The sequence below is a fragment of the Carassius gibelio genome, chromosome A5 (genome assembly GCF_023724105.1).
Source record: "Carassius gibelio isolate Cgi1373 ecotype wild population from Czech Republic chromosome A5, carGib1.2-hapl.c, whole genome shotgun sequence".
NCBI classification, from domain to species: Eukaryota; Metazoa; Chordata; class Actinopteri; order Cypriniformes; family Cyprinidae; genus Carassius; species Carassius gibelio.
The window spans coordinates 19661336-19688041 of record NC_068375.1 but is presented as its reverse complement, the minus strand read 5'-3'; the positions used below and the strand labels follow the sequence as shown (position 1 = coordinate 19688041).

At 36.8% G+C, this 26706-nt stretch overlaps 1 protein-coding gene across 2 annotated transcripts in view; it reads left to right on the top strand.

Moving 5' to 3' along the window:
- Positions 1–11822: 11822 nt before the first annotated feature.
- Positions 11823–26706, top strand: part of LOC127999822 (probable global transcription activator SNF2L2) — a 39080-nt gene continuing 24196 nt past the window's right edge. The window contains exons 1-16 of one of the 2 annotated variants that reach the window (XM_052592215.1): positions 11830–11936; positions 12766–12885; positions 15273–15512; positions 15693–15822; positions 16781–17116; positions 17309–17407; positions 19120–19387; positions 20318–20444; positions 22142–22315; positions 22816–22989; positions 23147–23317; positions 23531–23581; positions 23723–23853; positions 24443–24500; positions 24741–24841; positions 26422–26569. In XM_052592215.1, coding sequence (XP_052448175.1) covers positions 15288–15512; positions 15693–15822; positions 16781–17116; positions 17309–17407; positions 19120–19387; positions 20318–20444; positions 22142–22315; positions 22816–22989; positions 23147–23317; positions 23531–23581; positions 23723–23853; positions 24443–24500; positions 24741–24841; positions 26422–26569 — 2193 coding nt within the window. In that variant the 5' untranslated portion in view covers positions 11830–11936; positions 12766–12885; positions 15273–15287. Of the gene's footprint in view, positions 11937–12765; positions 12886–15272; positions 15513–15692; positions 15823–16780; positions 17117–17308; positions 17408–19119; positions 19388–20317; positions 20445–22141; positions 22316–22815; positions 22990–23146; positions 23318–23530; positions 23582–23722; positions 23854–24442; positions 24501–24740; positions 24842–26421; positions 26570–26706 lie in introns of both variants that reach the window. The other variant, XM_052592213.1, reaches the window with a different exon arrangement.

The following is a 26706-nucleotide window of genomic DNA, read 5'->3' as shown; positions in this document are numbered from 1 at the left end:
GGATTTGGTTTACAAATCAAGCCAATTACCGATAAATAATTAAATAAAAATAAATAAATTGTCCATGTTACTTAATACATTAACTAACTGAACCTTATTGTAAAGTGTTACCAAATAAATGATACAAAAATTCTACTACAGTAACTGCGTTATTTAAAAAATACATTTGTTCACTTCCAAAGGGAGTTGTCAATAATGTGACAGTAATCGAATATAATATCCCGTTCTATGTAATAGTAATCTTTGTGTCCTTGAAGGAAAGGCAAAGCTTCCAGGCACTTTGGGTGAACAATTCCTGCTAAATGGCAACCAAAACAGTAGGATACACGTCATGTCAGTTATTTCAGGAAAAATGACTGTTTTCTTCAAAGCCTTTACTGTGATGTTGTAGGTCTGCCTATGTTTGCACTTTTCAAAGGGTCACATTCTGTAGAATTACAGCACTGTCATTGTATCAGTTAAGAAATATCTATAAAAAAAGCTTGACAACTTATCTCTTTGGCAATGAGCTGAAAAGGCTTGTAACATGCTTCTGTGACACTTCCAATCAGCACTTGCACTAAAGTGATAGTGAAAGACAAGGAGGCAGAGGCCCAGCCCAGTTACTTTGCCTGGGCCCATTCTTCACAGGAACTGCATCACGCTTTATTCCAATAAAGCCTCGTGAAACAAGAGCTGATTTCTTGCTAAATTCCAACATTAGTCACAGGTCCATATTTCAGGATTAGCAAAGTCTACGGGGAGTAATTGCTGCCCTAGGAACGAATGACGCCTGCCTGGGTTACCTAACCACTCCATTTAAAGACATTTGTTTAGACATTGCTTTGTTAAAAGAAGTACTGTTATGTTACTGGATCAACTGCCACAAATTCCAGTGAATGTAGCTGTCAGTGAAACCTTGTGAATGATGCTTGAGGGGCAAAAAAAAAAAAGTTAGGTAAATAGGCTTCAGCGTGTGTTGGAGTTGTCTAATGGTTACCTTACAAGAGTTTAATTGTTACCCAAGTACTCGAAAGATCCTATTTCACAAGTTTATATGAGGAGGATCAAGACGGGAGACCTTTCATCAGAAAAGCACTTAAGAACCGTGCTGATATTTGATAGAACTTGATCACTGTTTAGAAAAAATGGCACCCTTGGATTGGGTTCCTTCATTTCCATGAGTGGATTGTGATTTCTTGGGGGACTTGCATTGACTCGTATTAGATCCCCAAACATTCCAGATCACTCGTTCATTCATCCGTTTTCAGCACTGTGTTAATGCTCAATGTTTCTCTTGAGACTGTCAATTCTTAGCAGTTTTACACTGAACAAAATTATAAACGCAACACTTTTGTTTTTGCCCCGATTTTTCATGAGCTGAACTCAAAGGTCTAAGACTTTTTCTATGTACAGAAAAGGCCCATTTTTCTCAAATATTGTTGACAAATCTGTCTAAATCTGTGTTAGTGAGCACTTCTCCATTGCCGAGATAATCCATTCACCTCACAGGTGTGGTATATCAAGATGCTGATTAGACAGCATGATTATTGCACAGGTGTGCCTTAGGCTGGCCACAATAAAAGACCACTCAAAAATGTGCACACACACACACACACACACACACACAATATATATATATATATATATATATATATATATATATATATATATATATATATATATATATATATATATTCTTCTGTATAGGTTTCTTCTGCTCATCAAGCCTGCATTTATTTGATCAAAAATACAGAAAAATGTAATATTGTGATATATTATTACAATTTAAAATAATTGTTTTTAAATGTGTTATACTTTAAATGATCATTTATTTCTGTGATACAAAGCTGAATTTTTAGGATCATTATCACATGATCCTTTAGAAATCATTCTAATATAATGATTTATTATCAAAGTTGCAAGCAGTTCTGCTGCTTAATATTTTTTCAGAACATGTGATACTTTTTTAGGATACTTTGTTGAATAAAAAGTAAAAAAAAAAAAAAAAGAAGAAGCTATGTTTTAAAAATATAAATATTTTGTAATAACAATATACACTACTGGTCAGCAATTTGGGGTCAGTAGTCTTTTTTCTTTCTTTTAAAAAAAAATTAAATCAGTACTTTTATAAAATACTTTATACTGATAAAAAAGTGATATTATTATAATATATATTATTAGAATTTTTTTATATTTTATTTTGAATAAATGCAGTTCTTTTTAACCTTTTATTCATCAAATATATTAGACAGCAGAACTGTTTCCAACACTCATAATAAATCAGAATATTAGAATGATTTCTAAATGATCATGTGATCGACTGGATGTTACATGTGACACTGAAGGCTGGAGTAATGATGCTGAAAATTCAGCTTTGCATCACAGGAATAAATTATCTTTTTAAAGTATATTCAAATAGAAAACTTTTATTTTAAGTTGTAATAATATTTCACAATAATACTGTTTTTTTCTGCATTTTTGATCAAATAAATGCAGGCTTGATGAACAGAAGAAACTTCTTTCAAAACATAAAAAATAGTAATGTTTCCAAACTTTTGGTAGATAGCATACTGCACTATTGCATAGTTACAAATAAAATAACTAACCCTAAACCAAACCCTAAGCCTACAGTAAGTGCATGTTGTTATTCAGTATTACTCAATACTTCTTTGCATAACTACACTGTAACGAGGACACCTTAAAATAAAGTGTAACAAAACATTGTAGATGAGTTATTTGGATCAGTGACTGGGAAACAACAAGTCAGCGCAATCCTGCATTTGTTGCCTGTAATAAATTGTGATGAATGAGAAATAAAAGTAATGTGTGTGACGGGGCCAGTATGATTAATGATCTTGACAGCCTAAACTTTGTATCAGACATCTGTGGAGAGCAGATCTGTTGTTATCAGAAAATCAGGGGAAGTTTCTCTGTGTTTGTGCACACTTACCAGGTGAAGTTGAGACTTGTAGAGCGCCACGGCCATTGAAAGCAAGAGAAAAGCTCATAAGGACAGTTTGGAGTTTGGACACATGAGATCTTGCTGTGAGGCGATGTTGCTGCTTGGTAAAAGGAGAGGAAAAGATAATCAGCTTGAGAAGGATGGGGGTGCACTGTGTTCGGTTTGTGAATTCATGGATTTGAACCTAACCTATACATTAGGTCAACCATTGCACAAAAAGGTTGTACAGTTTACAATTATAACAGACCATTAAAATACTACACGGAAATAAACTCATATTAATACAGATGATATCTGATAATAATACAACATTTTATAACAATACTGATTTAGGTAATACTGACATTTTTGGTAACACTTTTTTTTTTTTGGACCAAATTTCACTATTAACTCATTGCTTATTAGCATGCATATTGGCTATTTATTAGTACATTTACATTTAGCAGAGGCTTAAGCGACTTACAGTGCATTCAGACTATACATTTATTTTTTTATCAGTATGTGTGTTCCCTGGGAATTGAACCCACAACCTTTTTGCGCTGCTAACGCAATGCTCAACCACTGCGCCAGAATTTATTTTTAAATAATTTCTAAAACTATTTCTGTTTATTGTCACAGTTATAAGATTTATATTCTGATATATCTATTCATGCCATTGATAAACAAGCACTTACCACTTACTGTAAAGTATAATATTGCAACATAATGCAACACACTATGCATTATTAAAATATATGATCTAAATTAACAGGGTTTTTTAAAGTGAAAATATTAACATCTCTGAATAAACCAAAATAAAATAATTTATACCAACAAAACTAAATGTTAAATTAGGGAGAAAAAAAAGTTAAGGTAATACCTTGCAGCTTACCACTTTATACAGTTATGTAGATCAGAGAAATGAGTCAATCGCTAACCGTTTACACTATTATGTAACATAATATTATATATTATATTATAATAATGTGTTATTTACAATTTTAAAAATAATTTTTACAGTGTATGCGGGAGTAAGTATCAATAAAACAGTAAAAAAAAAAAAAAAAAGCCTCAAAGAATTTCAAATCTACAAACATTCAAACCAACCCATTATATTATTCTTTAAGCAATCAACCACGGACAAACATATTTCAGATTCAGTAGATAAACACTAATGATAAACTGCACAGGTGCACCCACAGCTTGCATTTAGGTCAACAAATGAAGCACAGAATGTGAACTCTATCCAAGTCTGTCAATCAGCAGAATGTGGTAGAGAGAGTATTAACTTTGCAACACCTTCCATTGAGAAACACAATCACTCATATCAGTCATATGCCAAATTTGTTTGAAGTGGGCGTTGTTGTATCAACCGTATAGAAACACTCCTCTCTTGTGAAGGGTGGACAAGTTGCCACTAGTTAGCACATAATTCTCTTTTTATATTTTGTTTTAAAAATCACAACGAACTGAATACCAGCACTTAACACTATAAATAGCCAAAATCGCCAATCCAGTGCTAGTTGTTACAAATATTATGCTTGAGCCAATCCGACTCGAAAATGTGCTCAGCCATGATTTTTATAATATGTCTACAAATAAAACCCATCTCCATTTCTTAAATTAAATGAATTGTATTGTATGTCACATATATGATAGAATGTCAGCTGCAATTGTTTTTTTTACTTGCTAATGCGTTGGCCCTTAGTAAACCTGAGGTTTTTTTTTCTAACAGAGCTATCCACAGCTAACCATGCCTAAACCCTGTCAGAATCTCCCATGCATTTACGGTGAAGAGTATATGATTACCTTTCGTGCCAGAACGTTTTTATTATTTTGCAGAAGTTGGAGACCGTACCACTTGTTTCATTGAAACCAGGTGTCACATTTTACCTCTAGTTTCCATTGAAGGGCAGCTGCCCCTGTTCATCTCATAGATTTGGAGCATTCAAGTGTTTGATTTATCGACAAAAAAATGACAGACAGCGGGAAATAACATTGTGAACCGATTACAGAAAAGGTCTGACTCCACCGAATGAATAACAGCTAAGCATTTTTCTTTTTAAAGAAGAGACTAATCAAAGGTCACTTTGTCATTGGGAAATAACATTCTCATAACTCAATGGAAATCAAAGCAAAACATTCATAGTACATGTTCGTTTTATTTGACACCTCTTAATGATTGAAATGGACACAAAATGTTTAATATGCATGACATTTAGTTTGTAACTGAATGAAAAGCGCCATCAAGGCTCATGCTGAACTTTATCCTGAATGAATCGGATTTAAAAAAAAGGCCCTAACATATACTAGTTGTTTCAGGTGAGTGTTTGCCAAGGCCTTATGTCAAATGCCATTCACCTGATGACTTCTCTTCCTGCAACAAGTCATCACGAGCAAAAAACAAGGTGAAAAAGTTACATACACACCTGTCCTACACAGCAAAAAAAAACCTTCATTGTGTTTCCAGTGCTGAAAAATGAAAACAAAGATTTGCCTTCTGAATGCTAACGTGAGAGGGCAAGGACGTGCAAAATGATGTCTATGTACATAGGAATCAGAAATTAATTACAGATGGGGAAGCTGTCGTTCTGCCAGTGGCAGCTCAACAAAGCTGAGCAGAATACCTGAACCGTGAGTTTAGAGGGGTAAACACTTAACTTATTCACTGCGCCTTCACATGGCATCTGAGCTTCTGTCAGAAAAAGACAAGCACTGTTATGTCTACAGTCAATTGAGAGGCAATTACGTGGGACTAATCTGTCATTACTGCTAAAACGAACTAAGCCCAGAGACATTGTATCAAATCACATGCGTCTGACAAAGCATGCCTGTCAGATAAGCCTGTTGCATACCAATGAGCGCAGCACCTGTGTACTCAGGCATAGCATGAAAGAGGGAAAAGGTCACTGTTTACTGTATGTGGCATGCAAAAGCCCGACTAGTTCAAGTTGTCAGTGACACAGCAGATCTGCCTTCTTTAGAGTGGTTTTGGTTTACTTGTTACCAGAGTGCAATCCTTTATTAATTGTCTTTTACTGCCATGCATTTGGTATCTTGATGATTCAATAGGCTTCTTTATGGCCGTCAGCGTTTGGCCCCTGAGAATATGAGACTGACAAATTATTATAGAAAGTCAGGCCAAAACTGTTTCTCACATACCACAGGCTTCATGTCATCCTAAAGTGTTTTGAAAACCTGAGATCTCCACTGATATGACTAGCTAATGCACAAAACTCCTCCTCTACGGCCTGTATTCATTACATGGTTCAGAACAGCCAAAGACACTGACCGGTCCTGTGCTGTCTTACTCTCTGAAAACAATATCTTAATCCAGCAGAAGTCCTTAGAGGGCCGGCCAGGATGTGCAATTGCTTGTGTTCTTATGCTTGTGTATGTATGGACAGTGCAGATGTTCAAGATATCAAGATATTACACAGATTTGTTTAATTTCTACAGTGTGTGCGCTAACAATTTAATCCTCTCTCTCTCTCTCTCTCTCTCTCTCTCACACACACACACACACTTGACACTAAGGGTGCGAGAATAAAGTAGCCCTAACTACTCCCAGATGCCTGTTGGTTGTTGGTGGTAGTCAGGTATTTTGCTGACATCATCCCTCAGGAGTTAAAAGTATTCAGTGTGACAAGTTAAAAACACATTGTGAACCTAAATTGCCAAGCTCATTGGGATCTGAAGTAAGACAGCACACTAATTTCAGGACTCAAGACTAAAGAACTGACTAGGAAGTCACAAACTTATGAGTGAGGAGCCAAAAGACATTTTAGTTGACAAATTATATTAAAAAAACGTACTTCTTATTTGAAATCACCACTGTAGTGATCCTGGTTATAGTTGTGCTATATAAATATAAATTTTTCAAGAATATATATGTGTGTTTAAAAAATATTGTGGTTTCAAAATGTAACCCACGTCATAGCTTTACTGTTAGTCAAAGACTGCGTTACAATAGAGATTCAACACATCAACCGAACCTCGCTCTGTTAAACAGCAACCAATTTTTGTTAAATATTAGAATAGTTTTTTTTTGTCCACAAGTTTCATTCAAACCAGAGTTCGAAAATTATTCATGATTCTTTATAAATAACTTAAAAAAAACAGTTCACGGTTATTTTTTCGAAAAACAGACATCACAGTTTGCAAGAAATTACCACTTTAAAATGGCGACTATATAGATTTAAAATCACTGTCAATCACTATTTATTGTTTTATACTATTTATTTTTATGTATTGCTAGTTATTGTTATTTATAACTGTTTTTTTCTGGTTTATGAAGCAACTACTTGCGCAATAATAGTGGTCTTTCAGTTGTGCAATATGAAGCCTGATATACCCGTCTACATGTTCTACTTCCCAGTATAGCATTGTTTATGTGACACATATGTTATTTAGCTATGTATTTATTGTGTGATTTGAAAATGCAGCATACATTTAGCCCAAGAAAAATTTCCCTAAAGGGACAATGAAGTATATATTGTATCATATCGTATCATATCATATCATATCATATCATATCATACGACAAGTCATTACTATTTCAACTATTTTGGTGACCAGTTAGTTACTTTTTGTAACCCTGCTTTTAAATATATAAAATATTTTGAACAATGTTGGTTACCGAAGAGTTTTGGTGACCATTGACATCCATTATAGGGTTTAAAAACACAGAGACTTTTGTGGGCCACAGTGAGAAACGATACAAGAAATCATGGACCTAATTTTGTAGATTCTTTGTATTTTTATTGCAGAGTCTCTTCCTTGATAGTAATGTGTCTTCGTTTAGCAGATGTCACGCAGGTAAAGATGATGAATAGACAGCAGAGGATAATAGTGAGTGGCAGAACACCTGCAACAAAGGCAACTACAAAGAGGCCTCACTGACAGCGCTTCCTTCCCCCAGCCTGTCTCCTGACCCCTCTGGAATCCCACACCATCTTGGAAAAAGATTTCCAGCGCTGCTCTTTATCAGATGCTGGTCCCAAGAGCCTGTTAAAAATCCCAAGGTTTGCAAATCGAGTATCGCGGCGGTGAAATTAAAGGGTCAAGTGATGGAAGGTGTCCCACACCTGTGGATCAATCTGGCTGAGATAAACTTTCAATGGGATGACAGAGGAGCAAATAAACACTGGTCAGAGCGTGCAAGATAAAAAGAGAAGGATGTAGCCAACTGGCCAAGAGGGATCTTTAAGAAACCGTTTATTGCCATGGATGGACAAAACGGACACTGCTTAGATCGAAGAAGTCAGATTTAGAGGTGCTTGACAGGTTCATTTGTATCGCTGGATGCTTTATTTTCACAAGAACAGACATATAGTGTGCGATAAAAATAACTCCAATTCATTAGTCCGCGACTGAAAAACAATAGAGCCGGGCTCCAGTGAGTGTCGTGCATTGAAACATGACACGAGTATATTCAAACTTTTAAGTATCCTCCACAAACTGATATTTGTTTTAGGCATATTGGGTGTCAATAACACAAAATTCAAAAGTGTAATGGCTCACGACAGACCCCTTTGCCGCGTGGCTTTATTTAAATACGAAAGGGTTAATAAGGAAAGTTATCCACCTGGGACGCTCAGAATACCAACAGCACCACGTACAAAACAAACAGGCCCCCGAAACAGATGTCACATGTAAAACTAAATATAACGTGCCTTTGGTTGGGTCACACCTGGAAAACACAGGCAATTAGCCAAAGCAGCCCATGAAAGCCACTCCAATCTATGATATATATTTAGCTGTGGCCACTGTGCAAATACAGAGCGTGGTGAATGCCGATACTGCCGTGACGACTGTAATAACCAATGTGTTCATACGACGCCCGCAAGAGCTAAAATTGTCTTTTTGTGAGTACATTACATTTGTCAAAACACTTGGGCCTATTGTGATGTGCATGGGATTGTTATTATAAGGCCAATTTCCATAAAGCTAAAAGCCTATATGTGTTTATACTGTTGTGCTCATTTGAGCTGGTAGTTGAAAGGCATATTTGAGATTTAATCACTTGGCGTTAAGATGCTAAGTGTCATTTAACATATTTGACTAATTCAAATATGTATAGAGACTGATCACCTGACTACAGGATGAGTACAGGTTAGGCGACTACGCATGCCCTAATTTGGACAGTGGGCGAGTTTCCTGGTGGGCCGACGGAGGAGGTAATGGTTTTAAGGCAAATTGATTTTGAAACCACTGTCCATTGTCATTTTCCATGTCAAATGAACGCTGGTCTGGTCTTTCCTGACCAGTGAATCTGAAGTGGAGGCACTAACCATTCAGGTTATTTGGAAGCTTTATTTGGATGAATTTACATTCAGGATCCTTGCACACATCCTTTTTGGAAAATGGCAAGAAAATAAAGGATTACTGGGGAAAGGAAGCAGAGACATAGCCAAAACCATATACTTTGTTTACCTGTCCAAAGGCTATTCAAATACAACCTTTAGTTTGTGCTTTGCAGTCCACCAAGAGTTGATATGACATATCTGCCTATTGCGAATTGAGAAAATGGAACAATATTAACAGCTCAAAGTCAACGTTATGTGCTTAATTGCTTTGCCAAGTATACGAATACATTGTTACAATGTTATTTCCATACAAACATTACAAACTCCAGATGACATCTTGAATTCTTTGTGATTTTGCATTCATTTTGTGGTTATTTATATCTTATATTAAAAGGTGGTTGCAAATACAGTCAAATATCTGTTTATTATCTGCAGTACATTTTTAAAACATTTGGACAAGACTCAATTATGCCTTGGTTGTTTCATTTTGTGCGCAGTGAACATAAAATCTCCACCTGTGTGACAAAAAGTCATTTGTTTAACCGTGCGGTTGGAATTGACTTGATAAGAGAAACAACCACAAGAATACAATCTGTCATTCCAACAGGTCACAATCAACAGCTTGCCTATCTCACCTGATAGCATCAGCCAGGTGTCAGAGAAAGCTGATGGGCGATAAGGTTACACTGCAACCCAAATTACATTTTGTCAGGACTGCTGTTACAATTTGTAAATACACGTCAAGACAAACGTATCATTTCAGTACATTTTAACTGTATAATTTAAGAAGGAACAAAGAATTTTAATTTAATTTTAATACTGTAAATCAGGTTAATCTCGACTTTGTATAAATGTGAAGGAATCTAGATTACAATGCTGATTTCATCATAACAAACAAGATACAATCAGCTTTTTTTCAACGAAACAATGTATGTGACATAATAAAATTAAACCAACTTTCTACTACTTTCTATACCTGAAACATTCAACCTTCAGCAGTAACAACTAACTACGTAGCTCACTCACTTAGTATTAAAAGCTTTTTTAACCCTACCAATAAATCCATACAAACTATTTCATTCAGAACAATAGAGTGCAAACTGATTTGCATAAGTCCCTCAGGTACAACTGAGGGCCAGTCAGACATTTTTTTTTTATTAGCAAATTGCCTATATTGGCTTAACCAATCAGAACAATGGTTCTGCAGGGGGAAAGAAATGTATGAAAATTTTAAGAAAACATATGTAATAAGCCCTCTTGTTTTGCTAAACAGCAGTATAGTAATACAATGACAGCACTGATACTGTTGTTTTTAGAGCTTTGTGGTTTAACCTTCATCTCTCAAGCACTCCTGTACTTTGTTTAAAGACATATGTGGTTTAATCTGTTCTTGACTTCTCTCATACCTGTACAACCAATGCGTTGTATTTCAATATGCTTAAGGGAAAAAAAATGGCAAGAACATGATTGTAAATGTAGATTGATATTTATCATTTCAGTTAAGATGACATCAGCTTTGTGATAGCACTGTTACTATTTTTAAACATGATCAGAAAATCTGAAAACTATCGACTCGTAGCTATATGTGCATGAATTGAATTCTTAAGCACTAACTCCCTCGTGTGGTTACATCATAAAACTACAGTTTTATCACACTTTTCCTTACACCAAAAAATCTACTAGTTACACAAACCTACACGTTAAACACTCTATTATAGGCTTTTCCCAGAAAATTCTTAAACAGTAAAAAGGAAATACAAAATAAATTAAAAAGAAACGTCCAAAAGAAACCATTTTGACCAACAAATATTAATTTCTTTTGAAACTTAGAAATGTATAAACATGGGAGATTAGTTTAATCATGAGAGATTCGTTTAGCCTTTTTGTTAAACAATCATTTCCCATATGTAATGCAAAAATATGGTCACATTGGAATAGTAGTCCTTCTAATTAAGAAGCTTTTGACGCTGAAAGTCAAGTAGGTATCGCTCTATGATTACGTGTGGGGTGGGCTTTAATATGATAAAACCAATCAGACACGGCCTCCCAAGTGTATGAACCAATCAGAAGCAGAAAAGTTTTTATTTCACGGGGAGTACATTTTCTGTCCAACAATTACTTAATTATTATTTTTTTTATTTAAAGTTCGAGTTACATTTTCATGTATCGCACTTGTTTTACAGAGCAAATAAAATGCATTGTTTAGCAAGCAACAACTCGCTTATGCAACCTAATGCAATGCATGGAGTCACTTTTTCAGTAGTAACAAAACTAAAAACTGTTCAAGTCGTCTCAGATAAATATGGGTGCTCACGGGCCGTGAATACAACACAGACAATCCTGTGAGTTTGTGGAAACGTGATCATTTTGGAGCTAGTGTCCCCAAACGCCCCAGCGGACAGGCGACGGTTCCAGCCATAGATGTCTGTAGTTCCAGCACCTTCGGTGCTCAGAAGCGAAAGTGTGCTTGAAAGGCCCGCCTCTAAACATACCACGAGGTGATCGATGTGTTCCCCAGCCAATCACACGACAGAGACGACTGTATTTCGTGCGCTCTCAACGAATCAGAAATGTCAAAACACTAAAAAACGCGAACTTCAACTTGTCAGCAAAACAGAGGGGGAGGGGACCAACATATGGCAGTCATATTTCTGAAGCTGAAATAATGTGCTAGACCTTTTATTGTGTTATTTACCTCGCAGAAGGTAATTGAGTTTAATACTCTTCGCTTGGACATTTATACAGATGTATATATGTCAGAGGGCAGCATTTTGTTTTAGCATGTTTGCTGATAAAATGTCGCGGGCTAGCATGCTAACATAACTGTACAGGCGGTTAGCGAGCTGCTGCTAAATTATAGGAGACGGGGGGGCTTTACCGCTTGCTTGATTTTTAACTTTGACAACGTAAATGCAGTAGGATAAACTGTTCCTCTTATAAAGCAAAACTGTTTGTAATGCTTGGAAAGTGATAGGATGTTATAAATGTGCATTAGTAGTGCGCTGTGGTGAAAAGGTCCCATAAAGTTTGAGATTTCAGGAAACAGTAATGGCGTGAGGAGACAGTCATGACAGCAGGTCGAGGAAGCCATGATCCGATCCGAGCAGCTCTCTCCTAATTACACCCCTGCGCCGAGCTATATGTGCATTTACTGATTCATTGCAATTATTCTATTTTTAAATAAGCGGGTTTCTTCTAATATTACTGGTGACGTTGACCACTCCTAATTATTGGTTGCTTTCTAAAGTTTTCATCATTCTGCTTTGGACAGTAAGCATAGGCCTGCCCGAGCGCATTTGTGCATTTCACAATGGATTAATTGTTTATTCCTAGTTTCTCCGTTTGGAGTTTTGTCTGAATTAACTTAAATCAATCATAGATATGAATGATTACTGTACTTTTTAATAGCGTGTGTAAGAAATTGTTAACATGCCTTCACATGATAAAAGCGTTCATCTTATTTATTTATTTATTTGTTTATTTTTTTACCCCTTACCATCATCGTTGGCGTCTTGTGATCATGCTGGTTTCCAGAAGCGCTGCTCTGGTGGGCGTGTCACAGATCAGCGCGGCTCATTGTTATGCAAATAACACTTAAGAGCTTGCGTGCATTTTAATCAACTCTATTTCAGGCCTCTCTGTTTCTTCTAGCAGGCGAGTGTCCTTCTTTTTCTAAATACCAGCAATACCTGCAACAATAATAAAGGAATTTAACAATAAAGTAATGTTAGAAAACGAATGTAAGTTGTTTAATTATGTATGATTATGTGTGCGGGCGAGTTTATTATTATTATTATTGTAACTATCGTCATCAGTGATAACAATAATAAAGTAAAATCAAGATATAAATATAACTTATTAAAAAAAAAAAATTCCTCTTGGTACTACTTCATAATAACTATAAGGGTTACCACAGACGTGGAAAACATGCAGAATTCAGGAAACGTTAAAATGCTGTTTGCCAGGGCAGGATAAAGATGTTCATTACTGAAAGATGTGGTTCCTGAAATATCGTAATACAGGATATATTTCCTTATTATGATATAGAATTATTTTAGAACTTGGTTTAAGGTTATTTATATATAATCATGCAATAAGACACAAGACTGTTATGCACGGCCTCTCTTGGCTTACTGCTTTTTTATTATAAAAGATAAATGTACATAGTTAGCCTAACTATAGCTTTAAAAAACAATGTTGCAGTTTGCCACATTATTATATAATTTAATTATTTATATAATATAGAAATATATATTAATATAATATACAAACCCAATTCCAAAAAAGTGGGGACACTTTACAAATTGTGAGTAAAAAAGGAATGGAATAATTTACAAATCTTATAAACTTATATTTTATTCACAACAGAATAAAGATAATATATCAAATGTTGAAAGTGAGACATTTAGATGTCATGCCAAATGTCGGCTCATTTTGGATTTCATTTTCATCAGAGCTACACATTGCAAAAAAGTTGGGACAGGTAGCAATAAGAGGCTGAAAAAGTTAAATGTACATATAAGGAACAGCTGGAGGACCAATTCACAACTTATTAGGTCAATTGGCAACATGATTGGGTATAAAAAGAGCCTCCCAGAGTGGCAGTGTCTCTCAGAAGTCAAGATGGGCAGAGGATCACCAATTCCCCCGGAATTCGCTGCGGCGAAAAATAGTGGAGCAATATCAGAAAGGAGTTTCTTAGAGAAAAATTGCAAAGAGTTTGAAGTTATCATCATCTATAGAGCATAATATCATCCAAAGATCCAGATAATCTGGAACAATCTCTGTGCGTAAGGGTCAAGGGCAGAAAACCATACTGGATGCCTGTGATCTTCGGGCCCTTAGATGGCACCACATCACATGAATGCTACTGTAATGGAAATCACAACATGGGTTCTGGAATACTTCCAGAAAACATTGTTATTGAACACAATGCACTGTGCCATTTGCCGTTGCCAGCTTAAACTCTATAGTTCAAAAAAGAAGCCATATCTAAACATGATCCAGAAGCGCAGCCGACATTTTCTGTGGACCAAGGCTCATTTAAAATGGACTGTGGCAAAGTGTAAAACTGTTCTGTGGTCAGACAAATCAAAATTTGAAGTACTTTTTGGAAAACTGGGACGCCATGTCATTCAGACTAAAGAGGACAAAGATAACCCAAGTTGTTATCAGTGCTCAGTTCAGAAGCCCTCATCTCTGATGGTATGGGGTTGCATGAGTGCGTATATGGGCAGCTTACACATCTGGAAAGGCACCATCAAAGCTGAAAGATATATCCAAGTTCTAGAACAACATTTGCTCTCATCCAGACGTCGTCTCTTTCAGGGAAGAACTTGCATTTTCCAACATAACAATGCCAGACCACATACTGCATCAATTAAAACATCATGGCTGCGTAGAAGAAGGATCCGGGTACTGAAATGGCCAGCCTTCAGTCCAGATCTTTCACCCATAGAAAACATTTTGCTCATCATAAAGAGGAAGATGCAACAAAGAAGACATAAGACAGTTGAGCAAATAGAAGCCTGTATTAGACAAGAATGAGACAACATTCCTATTCCTAAACTTGAGCAACAGACGTTTGCAGACTGTTATAAAAAGAAGAGGGGATGCCACACAGTGGTAAACATGGCCTTGTCCCAAGTTTTTTGATATGTGTTGATGCCATAAAATTTTAAATCAACATATTTTTTCCCCTTAAAATGATATGTTTTATCAGTCTATACATTTATGTCATCTATGTTGTATTCTGAATAAAATATTGACATTTGAAACTTCCACATCATTACATTCTGATTTTATTCACAATTTTTACAGTGGCCAACATTTTTTGGAATCGGGTTTGTAATTTGTAGTGGCTTTTTCATAAAATATATCTGACTTTAGATATAATTAACTTTTATTATTTTGCTTTATATTTTATCTAGCAAATCGAAAACATAGTCGTTTGGGATGTCAAACAATGTTTGGTATTTTGCACAATAGTGAGACTCTTATCAGTAACAGTAGGTTGAAGCTTTTGTCCCTCCTTCCCACAGATTCTCAGTCGATAGATGTCCACCCCCAACGAACCACCGGTTGGGATACCCCATGCTGGTCCTTCACCAGGTGCTGGCCTGTCTCCGGGGCCCATCCTAGGGCCCAGCCCTGGACCCGGCCCATCTCCTGGCTCTGTACACAGCATGATGGGCCCCAGTCCAGGGCCCCCAAGTGTCCCACATGCTATGCAGGGACAAGGGGCTGCAGACTATTCACAGGACATGCACCCAATGCATAAGGTAGAGGATGGTTTTTGGGATTGATTATATTAAAATAGATAATAGTTGTCCAGTAGATGTGAACACTGAAAAAAAATGCATATAAATAAATTAAAAAGCCCTGTTGAAGGTTCATTTTCAAACAGTTTGAAGTTGCAGTATGCTAAGAGCATATATGACTAATCTCCTGCCTCTGTTCAGCCTATGGAGGGAATGCATGAGAAGGGGATGGGAGATGATATGCACTATGGACAAATGAAGGGGGTGAGCATGAGATCCCTGCACAGTGGCATGGGTCCTCCACAGAGCCCTATGGATCAACACACTCAAGGTATAATTACATATAGGCTATAATATAATAACAAAGCACTCAGCGGTTATAATTTTAACAATAACTGAGGTTCAGTTCACCAAAAGAGGCTCTTGTTCTTCTCCATTGAAGGAGGTAAGTCTACAATGGCCTCAGAGGTATCATAATGAAGGCGATTATCTGACAGTGTTTGTTTATTTATTTATTTTTTGTGCACTTATCTTTGGGGCTGTCTTTATTACACTAATTATCCTCACATGCGAATAGCTAAGATAATTTGTACTCTACTCTCATCACTCAGCCTATTCTCTGATCTGTACCTTTTGCAGTCGTAAATGTATCTTTTAATGTTCATAATTAAAGGTTTGTGACAAAAGAGAAGAGAACCCGTTATAATCAGTGACACTGTCTACACTGGATCTGGTGCGACACGACAAATGCACAACAGTAAACTGATGTTCTACTTATCACTTACTTACACAAAGTACAAATGGTTTTGAAACGGTCGTGTCTAGTTTAGACAGCCTTAAACTGTTGACACAAGGCACAGCTTTCACATCCTGTGTAAAGATGAGGTCAATGGTTAATTAAATTTCAGCACAATTAAGTGGGGAAAAAAGCAAAGAAACCATTGTCAATCACGTAGATATGCATGAAGAATAGCTCACACAGAAGTGACTCTCAAACCAAGCAGCTTTCTGTTGATAGATGTGGTAAATGTGCATGGCCAACTTGAACCTGAGTGAAATCTTTTTCATCCTTACGCAGAACTCCCAAGCATGCGGATTCCTACTGAAACTGATTTATTCTACAAAAAGAAAAAAAAAGACAAAAGACAGACAGAATAATAATAATAATGAATAACAATAAATAAATAAAATAATTCTCTGTGTGGCAGTGATCAATAAAGGAGTGCACTTTTAAAAGACACCTTTGACATCAGTGAACTTTATGAATCTTTTCTGCTTGTGCTTCGTAGGCTACATGTCCCCCCATCCCTCGCCGATAGGCCAGGTGCCAGAGCATGTGCCTAGCCCTATGTCAGGAGGAGGGCCGACCCCACCGCAGATGTCTCAGGGTCAGTCACCCATGATGCCCATGGATCCACAGGGGATGGGACAGCAAGCCAGGGGTCAGTCTGCCTTCAGCCCAGTTCAGCTACAGCAACTCAGGGCTCAGATCCTGGCGTACAAGATCCTGGGCCGGGGTCAGCCTCTGCCTGAGAATCTGCAGTTAGCAGTGCAGGGCAAGAGGAGCCTCCCCACCATGCAGCAGCAGCAGCCCGTCAACACTGGCCCCTACAACAGACCTCTAGGTGATTATAGTCATGGTCAAGTCCTTGTGCAGTCCAAGTTACAGTTATGCCATTTTCTCTTGTATTTGTATTTTTATGATGCTTTAAGGCTGATTGCAGCTGATAATATTCCATACAAAATCTGTCACCATGTAAGGAATACTTTTATGGCCATTTTCTTAATTATTATTCAATCTTGTGCTGTTTCGCTAGGTATGCCAATGACTCACGGAGGGCCTGCTACGGGCCCGTGTCCCTCTCCAGCAATGCAGACTCATACCCAAAGCTCTGGGCCAAAACCATGGCCTGAAGGTGAGTGTGAGATGTATTTATTCTTAAGCAGTTGCATCTCTACATTCCACCTAATGGCACAGTGAAGCAAAATGCATATTATCTCATTCAACTGAATAATTGTAGAATTATTTATATACTATTTTAGTACTTGGGAATATATTGAATTAGGTTTTATTTCAATATAGTTTGTTTTAATAATTGAGTTGTGTTCTTTTGCTATTTTTAATAGTTTTTTTTTAAATATTAAGTTTTATTTTTATTTCAGATTTAGTTTCAGTAATTGAAGTACTTCAGCTTTTCTATTTTTGTACTTTCAGTTAGCTGCCAAGGCAACATTTCTAATTTTAGTTTAGTTTTTGTTTTTTTCGCCCTCTATCTTTCTATTCTCCAAACCTATGCTCTGTAGGGCCATGGAGATGCTGGAGCCTATCCCAGCGTGGCAGGCCAAACTGTCAATTTTACATTTTCATCTAATATTTATATTTTATTTCAGATTTATTTTAATTAATGAAAATGGTTTATGTTTACAATAACAACACTGGTGATTGCTGAGGGGCCTGTTAACATGTGCTGACTCAACCAACACTAGACATATTTCGGGTCGACAGAAACAAAATTTCAAACAATGTCTTCCAGTCCCAGAAGTTTTTGTGCAGTGTGTCATCAAATTCAAGGGTACATATTCTGGTTAAGTCTGAAAAAGACATTTACATGCTATGGGAATATTTCTGTAAATGTACAATACACGCACATTTATTATTTATGTCGACCAGAATGTCTGAAAATGAGACTTTTGCATTTCTTTTTATCCATCTGTATACTGTATCTGTATAAAATGAATTTATATGTTTGTTTGTAATGCAGTGTTGTTTTCTGTTCGCTCCAGATACTGCTGAAGTTTGAGCAAATTCATATTTATATATAACATTTTTGTGCACATAAACATGGTCAAAAGGCTCCGTATGAGTTAAACTTTGAAAATGAGTTTTAAACAAATGCCAAGAGGCAACCTTACAGAGGTTAAATCCCCTCGCTAATAAATATTGTTTCAAAATGACAGTACATTTTTTCACTGATTGCTAGATCTGCTTGGAAAAGCCACTGAAGTTAAAATTAAAGATCATTGTTCATTTTTATTTTCAGGTTTGGTTTAATTCTGATGTGCTGCTTATTGGCTGTACTTGTGGAAGATAATAGTATGCGCCACCTCAGGTCAATTTACATTTTCACTGCATTATTTTCTAGGGACATTGAATGCCCTCGTCATGGCAGGTCAACTGATTGATTGGATCCAGCCAGTAATCCAGAAACTTGAATTTTCTTCTGAACATGCTCTTGTATAATTTCTTGTGTTTATGTTCCCGTTTAAGGACTGCATGCACTTTATGAAGTTTCTTTAAAGGCATTGAACTTGGCTTGAAGCAGGTCATATGAGTCCTTGTAAAGATTTTTCAGTTCAGAGGTGACCATCAGTTCACACTGTGCTTTGAACAGCAGCTTTTGAGTATGATCTAAAATCCTAAGGACAACATGAAATATTGATGAGAAATATAAATGAGATTACTTTTGTTTCATAATAGCACATTATGTGGATTGTATTGACAACAGCATTATGGATGACTGAAAGCTTAATGCGTTCTATTTTTGCATTCAGAGACATTTCTTTGACAGACATGACATTCTGATAAATCTCACAAAACGTTCACAAAGAGCATCTCCTTCATTTTCAGGTCAAGGCTCAGAGACCCCCAGTGCTCAACAGAAGTTGTCGGTCCCAGCTCCCAGCGGCAGACCCTCTCCAGCCCCCCCGCTGGCCCCCACTGGCACACAAGCTGTGCCCAGCACCTCCCTCACCTCCCAACCCCAACCTCAGCCCCCACCAGGACCAGGCCAGCCCTCCCTCATCATCCAGCTTCAGCAGAAACAGAATCGCATCACACCAATTCAGAAGCCTCAGGGTCTGGACCCTGTCGAACTCTTGCAAGAGAGGGAATACCGGTATGTAACGAATAATTATATTCAACTGAATCTACACTAATAAATCTGCACTGGCCTGAAGGTCATGATTTTTTTATTATTTTTATTTGTAACGTTTCCCGAGGTGCACTTACAATTTGTTTGTCCCCCGACTTTAACTCTCCAATTAAAAAGGCAAGTCTTCAGACTTCAGTGTTTGTACATTATACAAGAGGCCTTCCAAATGTGGATGCATACCAAGGGAACCTTACCCGAAAATTAACTGCTTATATTTACTTGCTGAAATACAAATGTAATAAATTCTCAGTAATTAACTATGATATTCAAGCACTGTTTCTTGGCAGAGGTGATGGGGAAAAAAGTTATTGTGATACTCAAGATGTATAGTATGTTGCGAACTGTGGTTCAGAACAACATTACATTGTAAGGAATCAGACTAGCTTTTGGGTGGTGAGACATTCAAATTTGGGTATGGATTTAAACAAAACAACCTACCTTCCAGTGCTCTTCTGTCTCTAAAATATCAGCAGAACTATTGTTATTGATTGGGGAAGGGGGAGTGCTTGTGAGCTGTAATGAATGTTCATTAGAGGAGGATGAGGAGGTTTCTGAACGTTCCTCAGAACTTGGTTGATTGCACTGGCTTGCATTGTCTGAAACTCAAGAAGTTGATTGTTTGATGTACCCTGAGGTCACAAAGACATACTTTTATTACCGTCTGTTTTTTACCAAATGAAAGGTCAGATCTTGCAAGTGATTTATAGAGAATTCTGAAGTTATTCAAAATTGTTATTGCCTAAAAAGTTTACCATCTCTATTCCAGCAATAATCTTGTGATCTGTGCTTGATCGACAGTTTTTGCTTTAATTTTTAAAACGTACTTTCTTGTTCTTAAAAAAAAAAATAATAATAATAAAAAAAAACACATGTATTTCTCATTTGTGTTCAAAGTCTTCAGGCCAGGATTGCTCACAGAATTCAGGAGCTGGAGAATCTGCCAGGGTCACTGCCACCTGATCTGCGGACTAAAGCTACTGTGGAGCTGAAGGCCTTAAGACTGCTCAACTTCCAGCGGCAGGTGGGGTTAAGACATTGTATTTTCTAATTATGAAAAAAGTGAGTACACCTTTTCAGTGTTGGTCATGTTTTATAATTTCTGTATTAAAATTTTAATGAAAAATAATTGTTGAAAAGTAAACCTCAAGTAATATTTATTTAGACTGAACTTTAATCTTCTCCCCTGCTTATTAATGTCATGTGTTGCAACTCTTAATAATATTTATGAAATGATTTTTTATGTAATTTGTTAAAAAAAATCTATTTTAAAACTTATTTTAATCGTGTATTCAAGAAAATATGTTATTACTTTTTACTGATGGTTACACCACATGACATTTTTAGATTAACTGAATTAGAACGTTCCTTGAAAACGGTATAAAAGTGTTTAAAACCATTGACACTTTTATGCATCATTTAACCAAAAAGAAATTAATAATGAATTATTTTCATTTTGGCTGGTGTACATAATTTATAAAGTTTTCATAAAAGCATATTTCCAGTCATTTATTACAGTCATAAATTGAGAGACACTTCTATTGAAAATCACGCATTGCCATTGCTTTAAAATAAATGAAATCATTTACAATGAGCCAAGTAAAAATTGCACATGCTTATTTTTGATATGCAGGTTACATTGAGCGTTGTCTTATTCACATAATGTGCATTGTTGTGCTGTCCAAAGTTGATATGAATGTTTTATTCACGCCAGGTTCACACACATACTCCGTCTGCAGTGCGTATGCAGTCCATGTGTGGTTCATATGCGCTGCAGAAGCAGCACGGACTCATTGTGCTTTCACATGGGCATTTGCAGTCTGCTACTCATCCGTGGCCACAAACACAGGATTTTTTCTTTTTTGAAATCCAACGTTTATTCAAATCCTAACATTGTTGCTAAAATGGCTTTATCAGCTTTGTGATTGTCTTTTTACACACTGCAGTTATACGATCTTTGACCGTATTCACGTTTACACAATATACGCGACACATTATTCAGTATGTTTTTACTCAAGCAAATGACAAAATATTTAAATTACTTTTCTTACGGTATCACTAACATTCTAAATTAAAACGTACCACCGATAGAAACAGCTTTCTTGGCTTTTCTTTTGCATTTAATCTTTATAAGAATGCAATCCACGATTCATAAAGAACTTTGTTTTCCAACCTCCACGAGTGCCATCTATTATTGCCTTGGTTCTGTCTAAAAGTGCTATTTTCTTTGCTTTAAATCTAGCCATAAAGCCATAGGTGTTACCTGTGATGCACAGTACACTTTAATTATATGCATTTATGGTGTAATTACAACATTTTCTTGTCAATCCATGTTCAATTTTATTGTGAACAATGTGCTGTCACTTTAATTCAGCAAAGATAGACTCGGTGCGGAACAATGGCCGCACTGCTGTAGATGCATGGCTCCTTGGACACACTCGGACTGCAACCACATGAAGTGTGAAAGCTGTAACCTTATGCACTGCCAAATGTGTGACCCTTGCGTTACGCTGTGCGGTGGAACTCACCATTAGAGGGAGCCCTTGTTGTATTCATAGCATACGGTCTCCTCACCATTCACAGCCTTGTTCTGCTGTATTTACCAACAGTTATAAACAAAATGTGTGTGAAATGCATCAGAATATGATTATCATTTGATGAAGCTCATTAGCCTAATGTATTTTGCTACAGATGACTATGATTGATTTTTTTCTTATTCAGCTGAGGCTAGATGTCGTTGCCTGCATGCGCCGAGACACAACTCTAGAGACGGCCCTGAACTCCAAAGCCTACAAGCGCAGCAAGAGACAGACGCTGAGAGAGGCACGCATGACCGAGAAACTAGAGAAGCAGCAGAAGATCGAGCAGGAAAGGAAGCGCAGACAGAAACACCAGGTGATCAATGAATGATCAGTGTACGAAGTTTAATGTAATTGAATTCTTATTTATTTTTATTTTATATAATTCAATGGAATAAACAAACTCACTATGCCGACAAAAATACTAGACAAACTCCCACAGCAAAAATGCTCATATACACAATTCATGTGCTGTTATATTGACTGACTGATGTAGATGCGTTTTTAAATAGGGTCTTATCAACATCTACAGAGACTAAAAGCACAGGAAAGTGCTCTTCCTGACTGTGTGTGATACTGCAGCACATTGTTTATTTGTTTTATGAATCTATATATAAAGGCAGAGTTTGAAAAAAATTAAAAATAAATATATATATATATATATATTACAATATTATCTATTTTTTTTTTATTAAATACTGTAAATACAGTCTTGGTAAGCATAAGAGACTTTATTTAAAAACATTCAATCTTACTGACCCCAAACTCTTGACTTTGCTCTTTGATTCATTCTGTGTTGTCTGTTTCTTGTTGTAGGAGTATCTCAACAGCATTCTGCAGCATGCTAAAGATTTCAAGGAATATCACAGGTCCATCTCTGGAAAAATCCAAAAGCTGTCTAAAGCCATCGCCACATGGCACACCAACACCGAGAGAGAGCAGAAGAAGGAGACGGAAAGAATCGAGAAAGAGAGGATGAGGAGACTGATGGTAAGATGCACTGTCTCCAGCATCATATATAAAACTTTTATATATTTACTGACTAAACATTTACATATGGAGGAGACAAAAGCAGAATCCTTTTAAAGCTCTTAGAGAAGAGATGTTCCTGAAAGATTCTCACAGCCTCTCCATCTGTTTTCCCAAGGCTGAGGATGAAGAAGGTTACAGGAAGCTAATTGATCAAAAGAAGGACAAGCGTCTGGCCTACCTTCTTCAACAGACAGATGAATACGTGGCCAACCTGACTGAGCTTGTGTATGAGCACAAGGCTGCTCAGGCTGCCAAGGAGAAAAAGAGGAAGAGAAAGAAGAAAAAGGTGTGAGGCGACAAGACTATGGAAAATAAACCATAACATCACTCATGCTCAAGTTTGATAGTAAACTATACATGTACTTTAGACATGCTTTATTTAGTTCAGTTGCTAACAGTTTATCTCACTATGGTTTGCATAAATCTCAAATTCAATCAGTGAAGTCTACAATCGTCAAACACTCAATGCTTACTTCTTTCTTTCATGTTTAACCCTTAGAAGGAAGCTGGGGATGCTGAAGGAATGGGAGCCATCGGGCCTGATGGAGAGGTAAGTAAATTGCTTTGAAAATGAAAGCAGAAATGTTGATAACTGACCAATGTGTGTCCCTCTGGTAAACTCACTCTGTCCAACCTAATCTAACACAGTCTGTCACAGCAAGCTTGCATTTATGTTTATTTATTCGTGCAGCTCATAGATGAGACCAGTCAGATGAGTGAGCTGCCAGTCAAAGTCATTCAGACAGAGACGGGGAAAGTGCTACAGGGGACAGATGCCCCCAAGTCCAGTCAGTTAGAGGCATGGCTCGAGATGAACCCTGGGTAAGCTGTTTTTACATCGCATCCTCTGTGCGTCTGTAAATTGAAAACATTTCTTGGTTATCGCTCGCATTGAGCTGTGAAGCTGTGTGAGCCATGTGTTTACAGCAGTGAGTGATGAGAACTGAAATGCACTGAAGGAAAGGGATGCACTGAAATTTTGGTAACTGAATGAAGATGCTATTCTGCTACTCACCAAATAAAAAAATACCGGGACATAAAATATCATTTTAAAATTGCATACTACAAAACTGTCAACCTAGCAAAAACATATTCACTACATTAATATTAATTGCAAAAGAAATAATTATATATATATATATATATATATATATATATATATATATATAGATATAGATATAGATATAGATAAAGATATATCTATATCTATATATATATATATGTCTTCTTGAAATGAAAATGACCTATCCAACAGAGACTACAGCTTTGTATCCTTTAAAATATCCTAGCATATTTTAATTTAACTATAGGGGCAAAAGCTCTGATAACAGGCATCTTTTTAAGCTTGTGTTGTCAATAAATCCTTCCGAGGCTTCGAGTGTTTACTAGTGCATTATGCCCTTTAAAACAGATATGAAGTTGCTCCACGGTCAGACAGTGAAGAGAGTGGCTCGGAATTTGAAGAGGAGGTGAGTGTCCTCTTATTTCTGCTCATTAAGCATCGACGGCTCCTTGTTGTGGAGTGAGTCATACAGAAGTACAGAAACTCACATTATTATCCTTTTCTCTGCGTCCATAAAGCATCTCCCAGAAGCCTTTCAGTATCTGCCTTAGTAACTCCATTTTGTTTTAATGTATGATCTTATATTGTGTAAGTCGGGCAATCACTGTGCATTAAATGAGCATAATCCTCTTATACTCCCTTTTAGGACGATGAAGATGTGGTCTCCAGAGCTGAATCAGAAGAAAAGAAAGTCATTGATCCCAACAGTGATGAAGTATCTGAAACTGCAGCCAAGCACATTATAGAGTATGTTGCCTGTTCTTACTTCAAAGCAAAAAATGCCCTGTTGAGCTGGAGTGCAGGAAAAGTGAGAAAGCATAATTTGGGTGTTGATAGTTGTTCTGTGTTCTTCTTTTTTTCATTCATCTGTCAGCATCTGCCTCTGCTGGAGTTTGCACTATGCTAGACAACAGTGGGGTTCAAAAGACCACTTGTGAAAATGCTTCTATTTTGCAATTTTATAGATTTTTATTTTCTTTGCACTTTTTTATTATCAGTTTAACAATTTCAGCGAAACATGAAAATACAGTATATATTTCAGTATTTGCATTAAATTTGCTTTAATGACAGCAGCACTTAGACTGAATTTTTTTGACTAAGCTGAAGTTTTCCTCTAAAATGCCCTCAATGGGCACTTCGTTAGCTACACATTTACTCTTAGACCGTGAAGTGATTGTGGGTGCCAGATGGTGTTACAGTGTCTCGGGAACTGCTGATCTCCTGGGACTTTCACACACAACAGAGTTGTGTGAAAACTAAAAAGCACCCAGTGAGTGGACAGTTCAGTGGGAGAAAAGTACTTGTCATCGAGAGAGGTCGGAGGAGAATGGGCAGACTTGGTTCAAGCTTTCAGGAAGATGAAGGAACTGAAATAGCCACCCATTACCACATTGCTGTGCAGGAGAGAATGTCTGAATGCACAACACGTTCAGCCTTGAACTGAATGGTGATAGCAACACAACAACACATCAGATTTCACAACATAAATCCATAGTTTCCTTCTGCACTGTGTCATTGGATCAGGCTGATGGACATGTCTTAATACAAACTGAGCCTACTTGTGTATTGTTACCTGTCAGCACAGCCTCTGATCTCCTAGTCTGCATGTATTTTCTGCTTTGTTTTGGTGTTTTCTGTAGAACCACAAGACATGTGTCATTTCAAGCTGGCCCATTGGTGGAGTTGTAGATCATGTCTCCATTGCCAGTAATCTCTATGGATTGTTTCCAGTTCAGTCCTTTACATGAATGAATTCAGGAAGCACTAGAAATCCAATATTAAACTGCATTCTATGCATTTTATCAGCATTTTATTTATCATTTATTTTTACATATTAGACAAAACATTTTAGCTAAATGTTCGGTTTTACCTCACTTGTTGCAAGTATAATAGACAAAAATAAATAATTTTCATAAAATTCGCAATTCAGCTGCCGCTTGCCCGTGTAGTAATACAGTAAGTTAAAGTGAAAGTACACCACTCATGTCATTTTTCACTCATTAGATTTCCTTTTTTTATCTTCAGAACACAAATGCTATTTTAATATTCTTTAATAATTTTTGTTGATCCCTTTAAAGTCCACGCAACCAAAACTTTTTGATGCTTCAAATAGTTATGTTAGATGCACATCAAATATGGTGCTGTGCTGTGTGAATATTTTTGGTGCTTGAACTATTAATGGACGGGCAAAAATTAGTGGATATTAAACAGCTTCAGTTTTTTAAGAGTTTCTTTAGGGTTTAGAACATCATGAGGGTGAGTAAATTATGATAGACTCTTCATTTTTGGGTGAACCGTCCCATTTAATTTTGCACCCTGTGTTGTAGGTCTGCTAAACAGGATGTGGACGATGAGTACAGTGTTCAGGCAGGAGAGACCAGCTCCCAGTCTTACTATGGAGTGGCCCACGCGGTCATAGAGAGGGTGGAGAAACAGTCCACCCTACTGGTCAATGGGACTCTCAAACATTACCAGGTAAAGCAACAGTTAAACCAGACTCTGTATAGACACCTCCTAAGATACATTATACTCTGAATCCATTTTCTCTGAAGAGAGCTGTGTAGGTTTAAATCACACAGAGGGGAAATATCAAAAATTGAGTGGTTTGAATT